The sequence below is a fragment of the Hevea brasiliensis genome, chromosome 4, assembly GCF_030052815.1.
Source record: "Hevea brasiliensis isolate MT/VB/25A 57/8 chromosome 4, ASM3005281v1, whole genome shotgun sequence".
Lineage (NCBI taxonomy): Eukaryota > Viridiplantae > Streptophyta > Magnoliopsida > Malpighiales > Euphorbiaceae > Hevea > Hevea brasiliensis.
This window is the reverse complement of record NC_079496.1, coordinates 112116500-112132598: the sequence shown is the minus strand read 5'-3', so window position 1 is coordinate 112132598 and position 16099 is coordinate 112116500. Positions and strand designations below refer to the sequence as shown.

The following is a 16099-nucleotide window of genomic DNA, read 5'->3' as shown; positions in this document are numbered from 1 at the left end:
ACCGAAATTATTAATATATATAGAAAATAAAAAATCAAACCGAATCGAACCGAACCGAAGTCAAAGAAACCGAACCGAACCTTAAGATTTTTTAGTTTTGATTTCTAATTTTTTTTGTTTTTTTTGTTTTTATTATTTTGATTTAATGTTAAAAATATGAAATTTTATAAATTTTGGTTTGATTGGTTTAAAATCAAACCGAACCGATATTTATCGGTTTGATTCAGTTCAATTTTCTCTTATCAATCGGTTTAGTTCGATTTTTAAAATTTTTGATTTTTAATTTTATCAGTTCGGTTCGGTTCGGAACCAAACCAACCGTTTGCACACCCCTAATATTGACTTGGGTGTGAATGGAGAAAGAAGCTATAATTATAACTCAAATGAAGAAAATGCCTGAACTTCAATATCTTCAAAGCTCATTTTACTAAATTTCATATAAATACTAAAAAGAAAAATATAATCATTGTGAGCAAATTTTCAAATTTAAACAAGAAATTGCCCTTTCAATCATTTGGTATTAAACAAGAAAAATTTAGGCTAGTATTTTTAATTTTATTTTTTTATCAAAATTCGTTTTTTTTTATTTCCCTTAAATTTTATAAATTAATTGTATTACATTTTATGTAGTCAACTTCATTTGAAAGATTAGATACAAGCAATGCCTCTAACTAATAATTTCTCTTCTATCAAAGAAAAAAAAATTGATATGTAACAATTTTTAAAGAAAATCTATTTTTAAGTGCTTACATATGCATATTTTAATTTCATTTTACAGTAATTGAAACATATCATGAGGTATTTTAAAAATTCATGGTGCTACAAAATTTTTTTTAATAAAATTTAATATTTACCATTTTCTTTAATCTAAAGTATTGAGGCATGAAAGATAAATATTTATTTCTTTTTGTTTTAATACATTAAGAAAGGAAAATGTATATATGTGCATACTTTTGTTTTGAAAAATAATGTAATTAAGATATATTATAAATAATTATATAAATATTGTATTGAAATTTATGTAAATACATTTTATTTGTAATTCGTGCATAACTCATAATGAAATAACAATTCACATTTGCTTGCTAGAACTATAATCAATACAAAATCGCTCGCTCTAGGTAATTCGTTACTCCTCTAAATTTATAATTGAATTAGATAAGAAAGTAATTTAATATGATCCAATCGAATCACTGTGATATGATTAATTTAATTAGTCAATAAAATGATTTTTTTTTAAGTGTTAAGGAAAATTAATTTAAAATTTCATAAAAATTTTTTAAAATAAAATTTAATTGAGCTAACTTGATAGATATTTATTTTTTATTTAATAATTTTTTTAAAATAAAAATCAGTTGAACTAATTTGATAATTATATATATTTTTATTTAAATATATATATATATTATTCTATGATAATATAATAAATTTTATAAAGTAATTTTTTTTTTATTTTTTAATATATACTTAATATTTTATAAATATTAAAATGATAATTATATATTCATAAAATTTTTTTTACATTATATTACTTAAATTTTTTAAAAATATTGTTAAAATTTATATTAATATAACTTAATAAATATAAAAATTTGAGTTTTAATAATTAAAATTTAATTAATTAATTATTTTATATTAATAAGTATTATATTTAATTAATTTGTTAATAATACATTGATCAACCGTCAGGTCTAGTTGCCATTGATAGCAGCGCTAAGACCACCACCGCTTTCTTTTCACTTCGCTGAAAACTTTCTGCCACGCGTACTTATCACGCGCGGCCAGGCATCTCTCTGTCTCTCGGTAATAATGAAATTATTAATAATAATTATTATTCGTGACAATATTATTAAAAAAAAAAAAAAAAGAAAAAGAGACCCCCGCCCAAGCACAATACACACGCATCCCCATTGTTAGAAGTCTTTTGCTGTGATTCCATCGGAGCAGCGATGAGAGAGAAGAAAGAGAGAAAACTCTGAGTTTCTGTAGAGAGTCATAAAGATGATAATACCTGGAGAGACCTACTTCTAAATTTTTATTTCTACTTTTCTTTTTCATTTTATCTGTAATTAACCTAACCCTAGATTAGGATTTTTTTTTTCCCTTGATTCTCTAATCTTCAGAGACCCACGAAATTCCAGATCTCAATTCTATCTTCTCTGTTTTTCTTTTACCCCTGTTGGGTTTCTTCGTTTCCGTGCGACTTTTTCAATTTGTCGGTGCGGCTGATTCGGTGTACAGTGTCGTGTTTTTTCTCGGCATTAGTTTGTTTTTCCCACATTTTTGATAATTTTTTTTTCTTGAGGAAGTTGTCGAATTAGGTTTTGTATTGTAGCTGGGGGTTTCAATTTTTGGGTTTCTGTTGATCGTATTGATGGAGCCGCGTGTTGGTAATAAGTTTCGGCTCGGTCGAAAGATCGGCAGTGGGTCGTTTGGGGAGATCTATCTCGGTTTGTTAACTATACTTACGTTAATTTTTGCCTATTTATTGGTGATTTTGAGTGTAATTGGTGATTATAATTTTTTGTTCAGGAACTAATATCCAGACAAATGAAGAGGTTGCCATTAAGCTTGTAAGTGTCGTTCTCCCCTCTTTCTAAGTCTGTTTGGATCTTATGAATTTGTTCAATTTTACTTTGGGGGGTTTCACTTTAATTATTTATTTAGTATGTCTGTGTGGAATTTTGATGTCTTCTATTGTCTCCTCCACCTTCCATGAATATCTGGAGCCATCAAAGTACTTAGTCATATAATCGGAACATGGGTTTATCTAATAGCTAGCTATTATTTGGCTAATTAAGTTGCTCTGTTCTTACAGAGCAAATTAAAGGAGAAACCTGCCATTTGACTAGGTCAGTAGCCAAGTCTTTTGAGTGCCAACCTTTTAGTTAATTTTGGTGGTTGGCAGGCAATCATGTGTGTTCAACCATTTAAAATTTGAAATCTAGTATTAACTGATAAAACCTGTATTTTATGCAATGCCAACCAGACCTAGTCTCCTCTGCCATCATGGCTCACTAGGCTCACTAAGCTTACTAGCACGCAGGTCTTGGAAGAGAATTTTTATCTATCTGTTTACATTCCCATATATAAACTGAATTTTAGATAGAAAACATCTTATGGACTTGTGCCTCAACAACTGATTTTTTGGCAGTACCATCAAATTTCCCACTTTTTGGCTTACAAGGACACAACAGGAAGCCTTGACTGGTTGACCCACTTTAACTTTATTTGCTATTAAACCACGTGGATTACTTTGATGTGTTAAACAATTTGTCCATCTTAAACTTTGTGGTACTGGTTCCCTGCTGATTTTTTAATATCTTGTTAATTTGTTTTTGGATGCTTGTGGCCATTACCAGTTCTTCATGCTGTGATAAAATGCTGAAATTGATTTCTAATTTGCAGGAAACTGTAAAGACAAAGCATCCCCAATTGCTGTATGAATCAAAGTTATACAGAATCCTTCAAGGAGGAAGTAATAAGACAGCTCAAGATTTGTTTGCTGATTTGTTTAGTGCTCACTTTTATTTATTTATTTATTTATTTTTTTGTATGTGCTTTTGATGTTAGTTCTTTTTTTTTTTTCCCTAAAAAAATTTTATTACTCTTTGCGCTCTCTTTCTTCTTCGTTCTTCCATTCCATTTGTTATTATTATTACATTTTCCTGCAGCTGGGATTCCAAATGTGAGATGGTTTGGTGTGGAGGGAGACTATAATGTTCTTGTTATGGATTTGCTTGGACCTAGTCTTGAGGATCTATTTAACTTCTGCAGTAGGAAACTTTCTTTGAAGTCGGTTCTTATGCTTGCTGATCAGATGGTAGGTTCCATCAAGTTTATGCATTTGTTGCATTGTGTTTCGTGCTTGCTAAAAGTTATCATGTTCTCTGTTTTTCTTTTAAGATCAATCGTGTTGAGTTTGTTCATTCAAAATCATTTCTTCATCGAGATATCAAGCCAGACAATTTTCTCATGGGCTTGGGACGGCGTGCTAATCAGGTTTTGGTTTGAATTTTATTTTTCTTCTTATATTTATAAGCTGCGTTATTTCATGATAGTCATGTTAAAGATTTCATTATTCTTTACTTTCATGTAGGTATACATGATTGACTTTGGTTTGGCAAAGAAATATAGAGATAGTTCAACCCATCAACATATACCTTACAGGTCAGAACATTTCAACCATGTGCTACCACCTAAGATTGTGTTTATGGCTCTTGTAGGGATATATGAAGCAAGATTGTGTAATCAATTTAATGCTGTTGTTAGCATGCTTTATCACTGTGGAAGCAATTGTCCTTGTTCTGCCTACTGCATTGCTGTAGCACTAGGGACATGAGGTTGTTTTAGTGTGTGTTTTGCTATAATGTAGCTCTTTTGGGTTGATACGCATAAAAAAATATTTGCTGTTTCATGTAATCTTTCTATGGATCTTAATGTATTTTTCCCCCTATTATAATGGTCATTGTGGCAAGCAATTGCTGACATATATATGGTAATAAATACTGCAGGGAAAATAAAAATTTGACTGGAACTGCTAGATATGCAAGTATGAACACGCACCTGGGAATTGGTACAAGCTTCCTATCTTTTTGCACTTGGCAATCTCATCAATTTGTTGGTTTTCCAGTTAAACGTTCCCTCTTCTATCATATCATTAATTTGTTTCTGACTTATTGGACTGTCATAGAGCAAAGCCGGAGGGATGATTTAGAATCTTTGGGTTATGTTCTTATGTACTTCCTAAGAGGAAGGTGATTCTCGGTGCCTGCCTACTTCTTGTCTTACATGCTCTACATTGGTGGTTTGTTCACTGATACCCCCTTCTATGCAGTCTTCCTTGGCAAGGACTAAAAGCGGGAACGAAGAAACAGAAGTATGAGAAAATTAGTGAAAAGAAGGTCTCCACTTCAATTGAAGTAAGCGGTTCCTGATTCTGTGGTCACATTCTCATTGTCTCCAAGTTTACAAAGCTGACCAAAGATTTAAATTTTTTTGCCAGGCCTTATGTAGGGGTTATCCAACCGAATTTGCGTCCTACTTTCATTACTGCCGTTCATTACGATTTGATGATAAGCCTGATTATGCTTACCTGAAAAGAATATTTCGTGATCTCTTTATTCGTGAGGGTAGGAATATACAAGTGTTTGAAAAGCTTAAATTTGTAGTGCCTATTCTATTATTATTTTTTTCATGAATTCCTTTTCAACTTTTGAACTGTAGAATTGGGATTTGATGTTGTCATTGTATCTGTTGGTCTATTCAATAGGCTTCCAATTTGATTACGTCTTTGACTGGACAATATTGAAGTATCAGCAATCACAGCTGGCTAATCCTCCAGCTCGTGCCCTTGTAAGTGTTAGATGTTACTTCTGTTAATTGTTGGTTTGGCATGTATTTGATTAGGTCTTGCTTCTGTTAGGGCCCCGGAATTGGAACTAGTTCTGGAATGCCCCCTGCTATTGCCAGTGCGGATAGACAGACAGGTAGTTCTTGTGTTCTTCCTCCTACAGAATGATTTCTCTTTTATCTAATCCTTTTTGCTTAAGGTGGAGGGTTCCTTTGGAAGATTTTCCATTGCTTGCATGGGAACGCTGCAAATTTCTTTTAGTTTTTATTTTTTAAACTAGTCTTTCTAAAATATTAGTTGAAGGAAAAAATCCTTTTAAAAAAAAAATTATAATAAAATTTTTTCCTTTCTTTAGCAAATTAGTATATCCAATGTTAAGCTAATAATCATTTCAAAATAACACTTGAGTTTGGACTAAAAATAAGTGAGCAAGGCGATAAACATGAAAATGTTTAATGGAAGAATAAAATAATAAGAAAATGGGGCTATTTGATGTGTTTGAAAGGTGGGCCAGGTTCAAGCTACGCCCAAGTCGTGCCAATGTTTTTGAACATTGGCCAACCTTAGTTATTTAGGCCTTGATATTTGCTTGAGGTTGACCCATATGATCATGATGTGGACTACTGCAAGTGCACGGGTCGTTCAAGTAGTATAGAAAAAGATATCTTTCCCACGGAGAGTTGTGTTTTCAATTAAATTTTAGATGTAAAATAAATTATGTTAAAATTGTATTTTAATCAAACAAATAAAAGAAATTAATGAACTTGAAACTTAAGGTATGAAAATGCAAAATTCAATTTAAATGACTAATTTAATAATTAGCAAAATAAAAAAAATTTAGAATATTAATAATGAAAATTAATAAAATGAGATTAAACTAAGCGCTCAAAAGTAAAAATTCCAAGCAATAATTGATAAAAGACGATTCCAGAGTTAAGGGTTCATATTCAAGTTATTTTAAGATTTTTCCTAGCTAGCCCAATCCATGAAATTTATGGGTTTAAAGGAGAATAATTCTAAAATCCTTTGAAAACTCTTTCGAGTGATACAAAGAGTGCCTTAATCCTACTTTCGTGGAGTTAAAATTGGCCAAGACCTATTAGGTTCTTTAATCAATCTATTAAAATCCTCTTAACTCTTGGTCTATTTCTAGATCTGAGTTAATTAAGTCAAATTTCTTGATTAACTATCACTTAGTTTTCTCCTTTCGGTACTTCAACCAAGGATTAAGAACATAACTTAATGGGGCTCTTCATTAAGCATGTGAATAAGCACACAAGAAATGAATTAAACCTCATAAATTTCATTAAATTGGGGCTAACCCAATTCAAATACACAAAAATAACTCAAATATTACATCCCTTACTCTAGAATCAAAGAAAGCTACTCACAATCCATGTTTAACACAAGAAATTCTAAGTAAAAGAGGAAATAAATTATGAAAATAAACTAAAACTAGAGAAACCTAGAAAATGGTGAAGAAGAGAAGAAAAAGCTAGTTTCTGCTCCCAAAAATGGAAGTCGATTGCTTCTCTGTTTTTCTGCCTCTCTCTCCGTCTTCCTCTATTTCTTCTTCTTTTTCCTCCCTTCCCCAGAATGAGATGAGGACACTATATATATTCTCGGACAAATAACCCTAAAATGGTGTGTTTGAGGCGAAGATTCACGTGGGAAAATCTTTCTGCCAGCTCATTATGAAGAATTGCATAAGTTGTGTAAGCTTCCTATGCAGATTCTATGCAAATTTAGTGGTTCCAGGTGCTTCTCGCGATGTTGCATAAGTTATGTAGGCTGGTTGTGCAGATTTTTCAAGCTTTGGAGTCCTCCGTAAAACTGCATAAGTGGATTGCATAAGTTATGTAGCTGGTTATGCAGTTTTTGGCAGGTTTGGGTGCTCTTTCCGTGGTGCTACACAAGTGGGGAGTGGAACTGCATAAGTTATGCAGCAAGTCATGCAGTTTTCTGTGAAGTTGCATAAGCAGGGCGTGAATTTGCATAGGTCATGCAGTAACTTATGCAGGTTTCGGCAGGCTCACAAATTGCTTTTTCTTCTTGTGCAGAACTGCACAACTTATACAGCAGATTATGCAGACTTTGGCAATTTGGCATTCTTAAATCTTCAAGCTTTATTTTGACTTTTTTTTGCTATGGGAATCACTCATCACTGGCACAATTACTTTTTAGTCCCTCAAAAACGCCATTTTTACCTACAAAACAAAACATATTACAAATTAAACCAAAAAGTGACAATTATGGAAAATTATCTAAATAACTAATAAAATTAGCTAAAAGTGGCTAACAAATAAATGAAATAGCCATGAAATTTAACCTAAATGACTATGCAAAATGCATGTATCAAATCAAAAAATAAAAATTTTAATATTTTATTAAATGGGTGTATTGGCTCCATATGAGCTAAAATACCAAACCTGGTTCAGTGTTGAGCTGGCCTAGTGCCATGAAAAGCCCCCACTAACGTGCAGCGTTTTTTGGGCCTAGGACTGGGGCCTCATCCTTCATGATGGAAGACAAAATTACTACTATAGTTTGCATTCCTTTTCTTGTTTCTTGTATTGTATACATATTTACTTGGCAAGAAATGAACTTGGAATCCAGATGAAATTGAGCTTACTTGTCACCACTCGAACTTGTACAGATAATCTTCAATCAATAAAGAATATCTGGCCTTGTATCTCCAAGTTGTAAAGAGAAGTTGAAATTTTTGCTTTGAGATCTGCTTGTGGTTTATACTTTCTTCTACACCTTGTTCTAGGTGGGGAAGATGCACGACAGGCAGGGCAGTCTACAGATTCTGCTCGGCGTAGATTTTCAGGACCTATCCTAAGTACTGGAGGTTATGCAAAGCAGAAGAGCCCAGTTGCCAATGATTCTTCACTTAATAAGGATCCCATGGTAAGTTTTTGAGGGTTATTTTTCTCCAATCATGTTTTGGGTGCTGAATTCCGTGAATTTCCATTTATTGTTTTGTGATGTACAATTACACTTTATATAAGATGCATGTAAATCTTGGATCCTATTTATGTGTGCTTTCTTGCAACCAACACTGGTTGACTTGCGTCGAGCTTGGTTTCTTTATTTGAAAGTTCACTAAAGGTTGTTTTTACAACTCCATTGCTTGATCAAAGCTAGTAACAAGTTCTTTGTAAGTTGATCATTACTGATTTGAATCAGTCACTTATAACTCTTTTAGCTTGATTGATCTAATTGATGTGTGCCTTTATGGACTTATTATCCTATAGTTGTTGCTAATCTTTTATTTGATGTGATCGGGTTTGTGTAAGAGCCAAGTGTTCTGCATTTGTTTTAGATTAATCTGCATTATGCTACAATGATGCAGTTGCCAAGCTCTACTTTTATGGGGCGATCAAGTCGATCCTCGAGACAAGCTGCTACCGTTTCTACCAGTCGTGATATATTTGTTGGAAGTGAAGCTGATCCCCAACGGTCTCGCACAACTGATGCAAGCCCGGGAAACATGCATAAAATTTCAAGTGGGCAAAGGAGTCCTCTTGGTTCTGCAGCAGACCCCAGACGTTCGTCATCAGCCAGAAATGCCACGCACATGAAGACCTATGAATCTGCTCTCAAGGGAATCGAGGGGCTGAACTTTGACAATGATGAGAAGGTTCATTATTAGGTGTGCTGAGCACTGTGCACTGTGAACTGTTGTAAATCATGAATTTGTTGGTGTGCTGTTACATTTGCAGTGGACTAGTTTATCTCATAGAGTTGGGTTCTGGAACTTGTGCTTATAGTTCTGGATTTCTTTTTGCACACTCAAGACATCAGCTGATTACGCAGAAAACAGAAAACAGTCCTGGGAAGCTGAAGGTCTCAAAATTTAGAAGGCTTCTTAGAAGACGTTGGGTGTGTTACTGCGGTACCTTTTAAAAAAAAAAAAAAAAAACTTGTCCGGATATTCTAAAAAAAATTTCTCCAGATATTCTAAATAGCCTTTCTGTTTCTATTGTCACTTTGTTCACTTAAGCCATCATTTTTTTACATGTTCCTTCGATCCAAAAGCTCAAAACATGAAGCCAATGTAAATTGGGTGTTGTGTCATATTACTGTCTTAGTTTTTTTTTTTTTTTTTTGAGTAGCTGGGCCCTTGAATGCTGAAGGACAAATATGGGCAACGTGGTTGAATTTCTAGTCTACGGTTGCCAACTTCGGTTGCAGTCAAACTTGCGTTTAATGTTACTATGGGTTTTAGCCTTTATATATATATATATATATATATAAAAGTAGTCGTAGGTTTCATTCATAAGAAATACAAGGCCAGGCCGAAAGGCTAGAATACAGAAAAGAGCAGCTAGTGCTGTCCAATCCCCTAAAAGCCCATAAGCCTATGAGAAATTCTAAGAAGGGTTGGTGGAAATGGTAGTCGGCATCATCAACCCTTTAGACGCTGTGTTCATATCGACGAAAACTGGAAGAGCAGGACAGGGACCTCCTACCCTTTTAACAATATAACAAGGCTGAAGCATACGCCTTCAACAAGACAGAGGAGGGAGATGCCAAAACAAGCCGGCCATCAAGCCGCACAGGTAGTGTCATTGATCTGTACATGTGAATCGTGGGAAAAGAAACCCAAAAAAAGTAGACACAGCCCACTTCTCGATCTTTTATAGCATGAGATATGGCTCTACATGGGTTCGTGTGGGAAATTCATTGTATTTCGCTAAATCAAACTAACAAGATTTGATTTTAATAGTATTTAAATTGAAGTCAATAAATTAAATTAAAAAATTATATTTATTTAATTTTTACATTAAATGGGTTGAATTTAATATTTACGTATTTTTATTATTTTCAACACTTTTTAAGTTTTTATAATTTGACTCTTATCAAATTTTTTTGAATATACATGTTATTACATATTAATTGAAACATAAATATTAATTTAAAATATATTATTCAACAAAAAAATAAGAATAACGTATTATGTATATATATTTTGTTTGGATTCCGTTTAAGTTAGCTTTTACTATATTAATTCAAAATTTAAATTGAAAATTTGATTTATAATTATTTCAAATCATAAGCGCATAAAATCATTAATTTTGATTTAAATTTATTTAAATTGATCTGGTTTGTTGATTTAGCTGATTTAGCGGTTTTCATTATACACTCTAGCTGAAGGGGCGGCAAAGAGAGAATCCCAGTCAACTCTTATACTCTTGGGATGACCCTTCCTCTTTCACAGCAAATTAAAGCACATTCTCTCTAAAACACAGCTCACCCTTGCATAAGAACATGCAGGCTAAAATAGAACCCACATAAAGGCACACCATCCACACACAACCAGCAAGCCGATCAATGAAAGACCCTCTTTCAAATAATCCCGATTTGCTTTAAGACAACCAAAACCTACTATATACAACCCATCTTGGAAGAGGGGAGGTTGAAACACACTTCCAAGCAAGAGAGGCAGGGGAGCCACGGATCTAGCAGAGAAAAAAAAAAAAAAAGGGAATAGAACCCTAGAAACTAATCGAAGATTGAGAGACAACTTTCTCATTTTAGAGATAGAGAGAACGATAAATTCAGCGTGGGTTTTGCTAAGTTTTGAGGATTTCCCCCCTTTTTTTTTAATTTAATGAAATTTTATTTAATTTTTTAATATAGTTCAGTCACGTGGCATAATTTTAATTAAACAAGTCTAAATTTTATTATACGCTTATTTGATATTTAGGTTTCAAGGGTAAATTATTTTCAGTAAAAATATTATTTTATATGCTTTTGAAAAAAAAATATTTTATTATTTTAATATTTTAATAATTAAAATTTATTAAATTTAATTTTATATTAATTTTTAATGTTTGCTAACTAATATATTTAATTTTTTTTTTAATAACAATGCAAACAGCACTATATTTACGTAATTATGTCCAAAAACTTTTTCCTATCACTACCACCTTCTGAAGGAATAAAATAGAAAATGTAGGCAAAATAAGATTCTTGTCCTTCGCTGTGATGTTTTGAATGGATGAAGTGCCTGTCTAGCGTTCCATTTAGAGGATTAAAAATATTATTTTAAATTAAAATATTATTTTAAATATTATTAAAAAAATAATTTAAAAAATTTATTTTATTATTTTAATATTTTTATAATTAAAATTTATTAAATTTAATTTTAAATTATTTTTTTTATATTCTTTAAGTAATATATCTAAAAAAGTGATATTCTTAACAACAATTTTAATAATAATACTAAATAAATTCGAAATGCCGAAAAAAGATAGGAGAATTCTTGCCCTTACTCTTTTAGAAGAAAAATAAAAATTTCATTGAAAGGAAAAATATTGTAAATTGGATGTATAAAATCTTTTTACGATAATAAATTTTTTAGAAGATAAATTAATGTCTTAAAAATTAAATATATGAAAATTAATCAAAACTAGATTGATCAAAATTGATATTGAACCAGATCAGAATCAAATTGAAATTGAGTTAAATTAAATTTTTTCCTTTCTTATGAAATAAAAAAAAAATTCAATAATTGAATTTGGTTAAAATCGAATTGAAATCAAATAAGGATTAAAACTAAAATTGAAACCGAGAGAACCCTAAGGGTCTATTACAATCCTCGTGAACCTTAGATTGAAATCACTGGTTCACGCTTGGAATTAGACCGCCCTTAGCCAATCATTATCCATCAATGCTTCGATGTCTACATTAAAATGAAAAATTATTACTTATTCAATATATATTAACCCTATTCATGAGTTATTCTTTTATTTTGAAAAATATATTAATTAATTAATTTAATTTAATTTAATTAAATAGTCTATTCTAATATATTCTATTAGTTAAAGCATAGAAGAGTAATCAAACGGGAAAGTTTAGAGAGAGAGAGAGAGAGAGAGAGATAGAGAGAGACTAGAATGGGGAATAGAGGTGAGGGGATAATTGATAAATTTTATTTAGTTATAAAGATAATATCGTCTTTCACCTGAGACTAATAGAAAAATGTATGATTTTAAATACAGACACTAACATGTGAATAATAATGATACCTATGAACTAATAGTAAATTCTCTCCATTAAAATTGTCACGTGGACAAAACTAGAAAAGTTTATAGGTTGCATTTAATATAAACTCGAACTCATATGAGAATGAGCTTAACAACGTTAAATTAAATATTTGTACCGAGATATGTGCAGAATTAGTTAAAGTATCCATGAAGTGCACGAATCTATATATAAATATTTAATCTAACGTTTGATGAATTCATTCTCAAATGAGTTCGAACCTTCTATAGTTGCATTCAACTAAAAAGTTTATCATAATCATGTAGATCATCCATTGAAAAGAGAGAGAGAGAAAAGAGAGAGAGAGAGTGAATCTTTAGAGACTCATAAAAACAAGTTAAGAGTAAAAACTCAATTGAGTTCATGTTATAATTGAAAAGCTATTGAAATTGTAACACCCCTAATTTTTAAATTTATTATTTTATGAGTAATTATTTATATTTTGTTTTATTTAAATTTTAGAAAATTATTTGAAATTTTTCAGATTTTAGAAATCGGGTTCGATTTTTCGAAAACATAAAACTTTGATATTTTTAAAAATCAATTTAAAGACCACGTGATAAAACTAAAATATATTTGGACTCTACGAATTTTTCTAAGTTTTCTAAAATTTTTTTGGAATTTTTGGGTCTCGTTTTCGGTCCCAAGGCAGAGTAAAAATTTAAATTTTTGTATCCTGAATTGGACCAGCCGAATCAAACAGTACCGGATCGGACTGATCGAATCGGACCGGCCCTCTTCCTCTTTTTCTTTCCTCTTCGCGCGTCCCCGACGTATTCTCTCTCTCTCTTTCTCTCTCTCTCTCTCTCTCTCTCTCTCGTTTTCTCTCTCCTCCCTCCACCCTTTCCTGGCCAGTCGCCACCTAGCCCACCCCCACACTCCTGTGCATCTCCCCCGCCCCTCCCTTACCGCCGGCAAGCCTCCAGATTGCAGAAAACATCACGCGAAACCCACTCGACGCGCGCGCGCCGTTTCACCTTCCCAGCCAAAATTCGCCTGATCCGGCCACCGATTGGCTTGGGTCTTGTCCCAAAACACTTCAACACGTAGAGAGCTTTCCATAGACACTAAGAATACCAAAATCTATCAAGCGGTTTGCCCAATTTTTATTCGGGAAGTTTTAGCCCATTTCGACTTTTGGCATAAATTTCTCGCAAACCGTGAACACCACGAGAAAACAGAGAGTACCGGAGTGCTCCACTCGTCGAGAGCTTCGCGGCAACACTAATTTCAAAATTTTTCGACACCGTATTTTGGTGGGTCCCGCGAAAGTTTGTACTATTTTTCCAATTACTAAATAAGCTTAGAAAATTTTGTAAAAATTATGTAATAACCCCGGTGTTGTGGGCTTCGTGTAGGTACTTTCAATTCGATGAAATTCAATAGTTGCTTGGGTCTGTAAATTTCGGGCCGAGCAAATAGGCTACCAAAAAAGCCTCAAAATTGAGTCGAGATTTTAGCTACCTCACCATTGTCAGACGTCCCGAACGCGTTCCCGGGGTCAGAATTAGCATAGGTAAACCCGAACTTTACTTTTTCTTAATAATCTAGTGCTTGAATTCGATTAAAAATCTATAAAATATTCGTGGTAGCTTAGAAAGTTATAATTCCTTTTGCATTAGCTTAATAATATTGCTAAGGACCGCGGGGCAAAGTTTTAGATTTTTTAGAGCTCATATAGGTAGTTTTTGTAAAAGGGGTTAATTATAAGGACTAAACTATAATTTTTCACATTGTGATTATTAATTGTTTGGATGGGCCCAGGAGGGGTCATGTGATGTGATTGAGTTGTGGATGTATGATTTGTGGATATAGAATTGTATTTTAAATCCTTTTGCAGGTTGAGTAAGTCCTAGGTATAGGGGAGACTCTGCCAAATTTTCGGCACGACCTAGGGTGTCTTTGGTCTTTTCCAAGCTTGTATCGAGTTAAATATATTAAATAATTGCTATGAAATTGTCAGGTGAGCCGGGATAGCCTTCCTCCTCCGCCTAGCCACTACAGTGACTTTGGTTAAGTCTGTGAGTAAAATATTAATTTTAATTGTAATTTCGATGTTATTATATGTTTAAGCATACCCATGTATCATTTATAAATATATATCTATGTAGTTAAATATTAGGTATGATTTATGTTGCATTTTAAATTGATGAAGTGTTATGGATATTATTTGTGGTAATTTAGAGCAGTGTGTGTGTGTTGGCGTGCGTGTGGTTTGGTATTGGGTATGGACAGGACGGGTAGACATTGCTTGAGAGACACTCGCTGAGACTCGGTCCTTTATAGATAAGTCGGGGTAGACACGGTTTGATAGACACTCGCTGAAACCCCGCACTTGGTTTATTAAGTGAAAGTCCGGCTTGAGAGACACTCGTTGGCAGAGGTTGGATTAAGAGGGCTGTATAGGGGATCAACTCCCATATATGTTTTGCTTGACAGTGTTGGGTATGTGAGTACTCCAAATTGCCTTTCTGCCGTTATGATATGAATTGTATGAAAATTATGAGGATGTTGCATATCACTCCACAGGGTGCATTAGCTTTAGATAGCTATAGAGATTATGATTGAAATTGGTATTTTACTCTTTGAGTTGAGCGCTCACTCCTGTTCATCTATTTTTCTTGGCTGCAGGAGGATTATTTGTTGTGGCTAATATGCTCTTCTTCTTCGCAGGTCCATTAATAGTATTTAATGTATTTTATACAATTGAGTTAAATTTTAGACTCTGCATATGTTAGAAGCACTTATTTTTATTTTGGGCCTGTATTATAAAAGTTATGTTGGACTTGTAAAATTATTAACTATATGCATGATGGGATTGGATGAGGGAGCTGAGCTCCCATTTGAGTTATAACATTTTGATTATGTGGAGGGTGAGCTGAGCTCCCCAATTTATTATATATTGTGTTTACAGGTCGGACGAGTTAAAAACTCCCAGTTAAATGGTTCATTTTATGGCCGGACTCTATCCGGTTGAATTCTTGAAATTGGGCCCAAATGGGCCTTAGAGTTAGGTTGAGGAATAGTTAGGCTTACTACGGGCCTCGGGGACTTTAGGCTGGCCCAGGTCCTAGTGCCAGTCCAGCCCATAGGTTAGATTGTGACAAATGTGGTATCAGAGCCAGGTTCCAGATTCATAGGGAATATACGTCTAAAGTTTTGAAAAGAGTCTAATAGGAGTCATATGCGGAGAATAGGGTCCACATTTGTCCTTGCATTGTTATCTTTATTTCTAGTTTCTGCTTTGTATAATTGTGTATAAATATGAGTCTATAGAGCTGTGTAACATGCCGTTTTTAATTTTTGTGGGCTAATACTGTTGAATTTTAGGAAAATACGTAGAAGCAGAAGAGCTGCCACTGCACTAGAACCGGATGTGCCTGACGAGGTGTCAGCACAGGATGAGGCGCCTGCTCTGAGGAGGCGGGGTAGGAGACATAGAGTTGCTCAAGTAGAAGAGCAGCTGCCACCAGTTCAGGAACAGTCTTTTATGGCTTAGGGTCCCATGGACCCAATGGCAACTACCTTAGCCAGATTACAGAGAACCATCGATATGATGACACAATATATGGTCCATCCTCCCCAATAGCAGCAGCCCACTGCACCAAGAGGGGAACCTTACAAACAAATAATTAATTTCAAGAAGTTGGTGCCTGGTACTTATGATGTGTCAGACGATACCTATCAGTT

At 33.4% G+C, this 16099-nt stretch overlaps 1 protein-coding gene across 2 annotated transcripts; it reads left to right on the top strand.

Moving 5' to 3' along the window:
- The first annotated feature begins 1834 nt into the window (after positions 1 to 1834).
- Positions 1835 to 9436, top strand: LOC110642415 (casein kinase 1-like protein 1). Of its 2 annotated transcripts, XM_021794467.2 has the most exons (14): positions 1842 to 2450; positions 2533 to 2573; positions 3409 to 3478; positions 3675 to 3823; positions 3907 to 4002; positions 4100 to 4170; positions 4515 to 4576; positions 4694 to 4757; positions 4838 to 4922; positions 5006 to 5132; positions 5273 to 5355; positions 5426 to 5489; positions 8127 to 8266; positions 8712 to 9436. In XM_021794467.2, the coding sequence occupies exons 1-14, from the start codon at positions 2375 to 2377 to the stop codon at positions 9009 to 9011; spliced, it is 1428 nt and encodes a 475-aa protein (XP_021650159.1). In that variant the 5' UTR covers positions 1842 to 2374; the 3' UTR covers positions 9012 to 9436. The 2 variants fall into 2 exon arrangements, with proteins under 2 accessions (XP_021650160.2, XP_021650159.1); XM_021794468.2 differs by lacking the exons at positions 8127 to 8266; positions 8712 to 9436 and adding an exon at positions 8010 to 8092 and having other exon boundaries at positions 1835 to 2450.
- The last annotated feature ends 6663 nt before the right edge of the window (positions 9437 to 16099 follow it).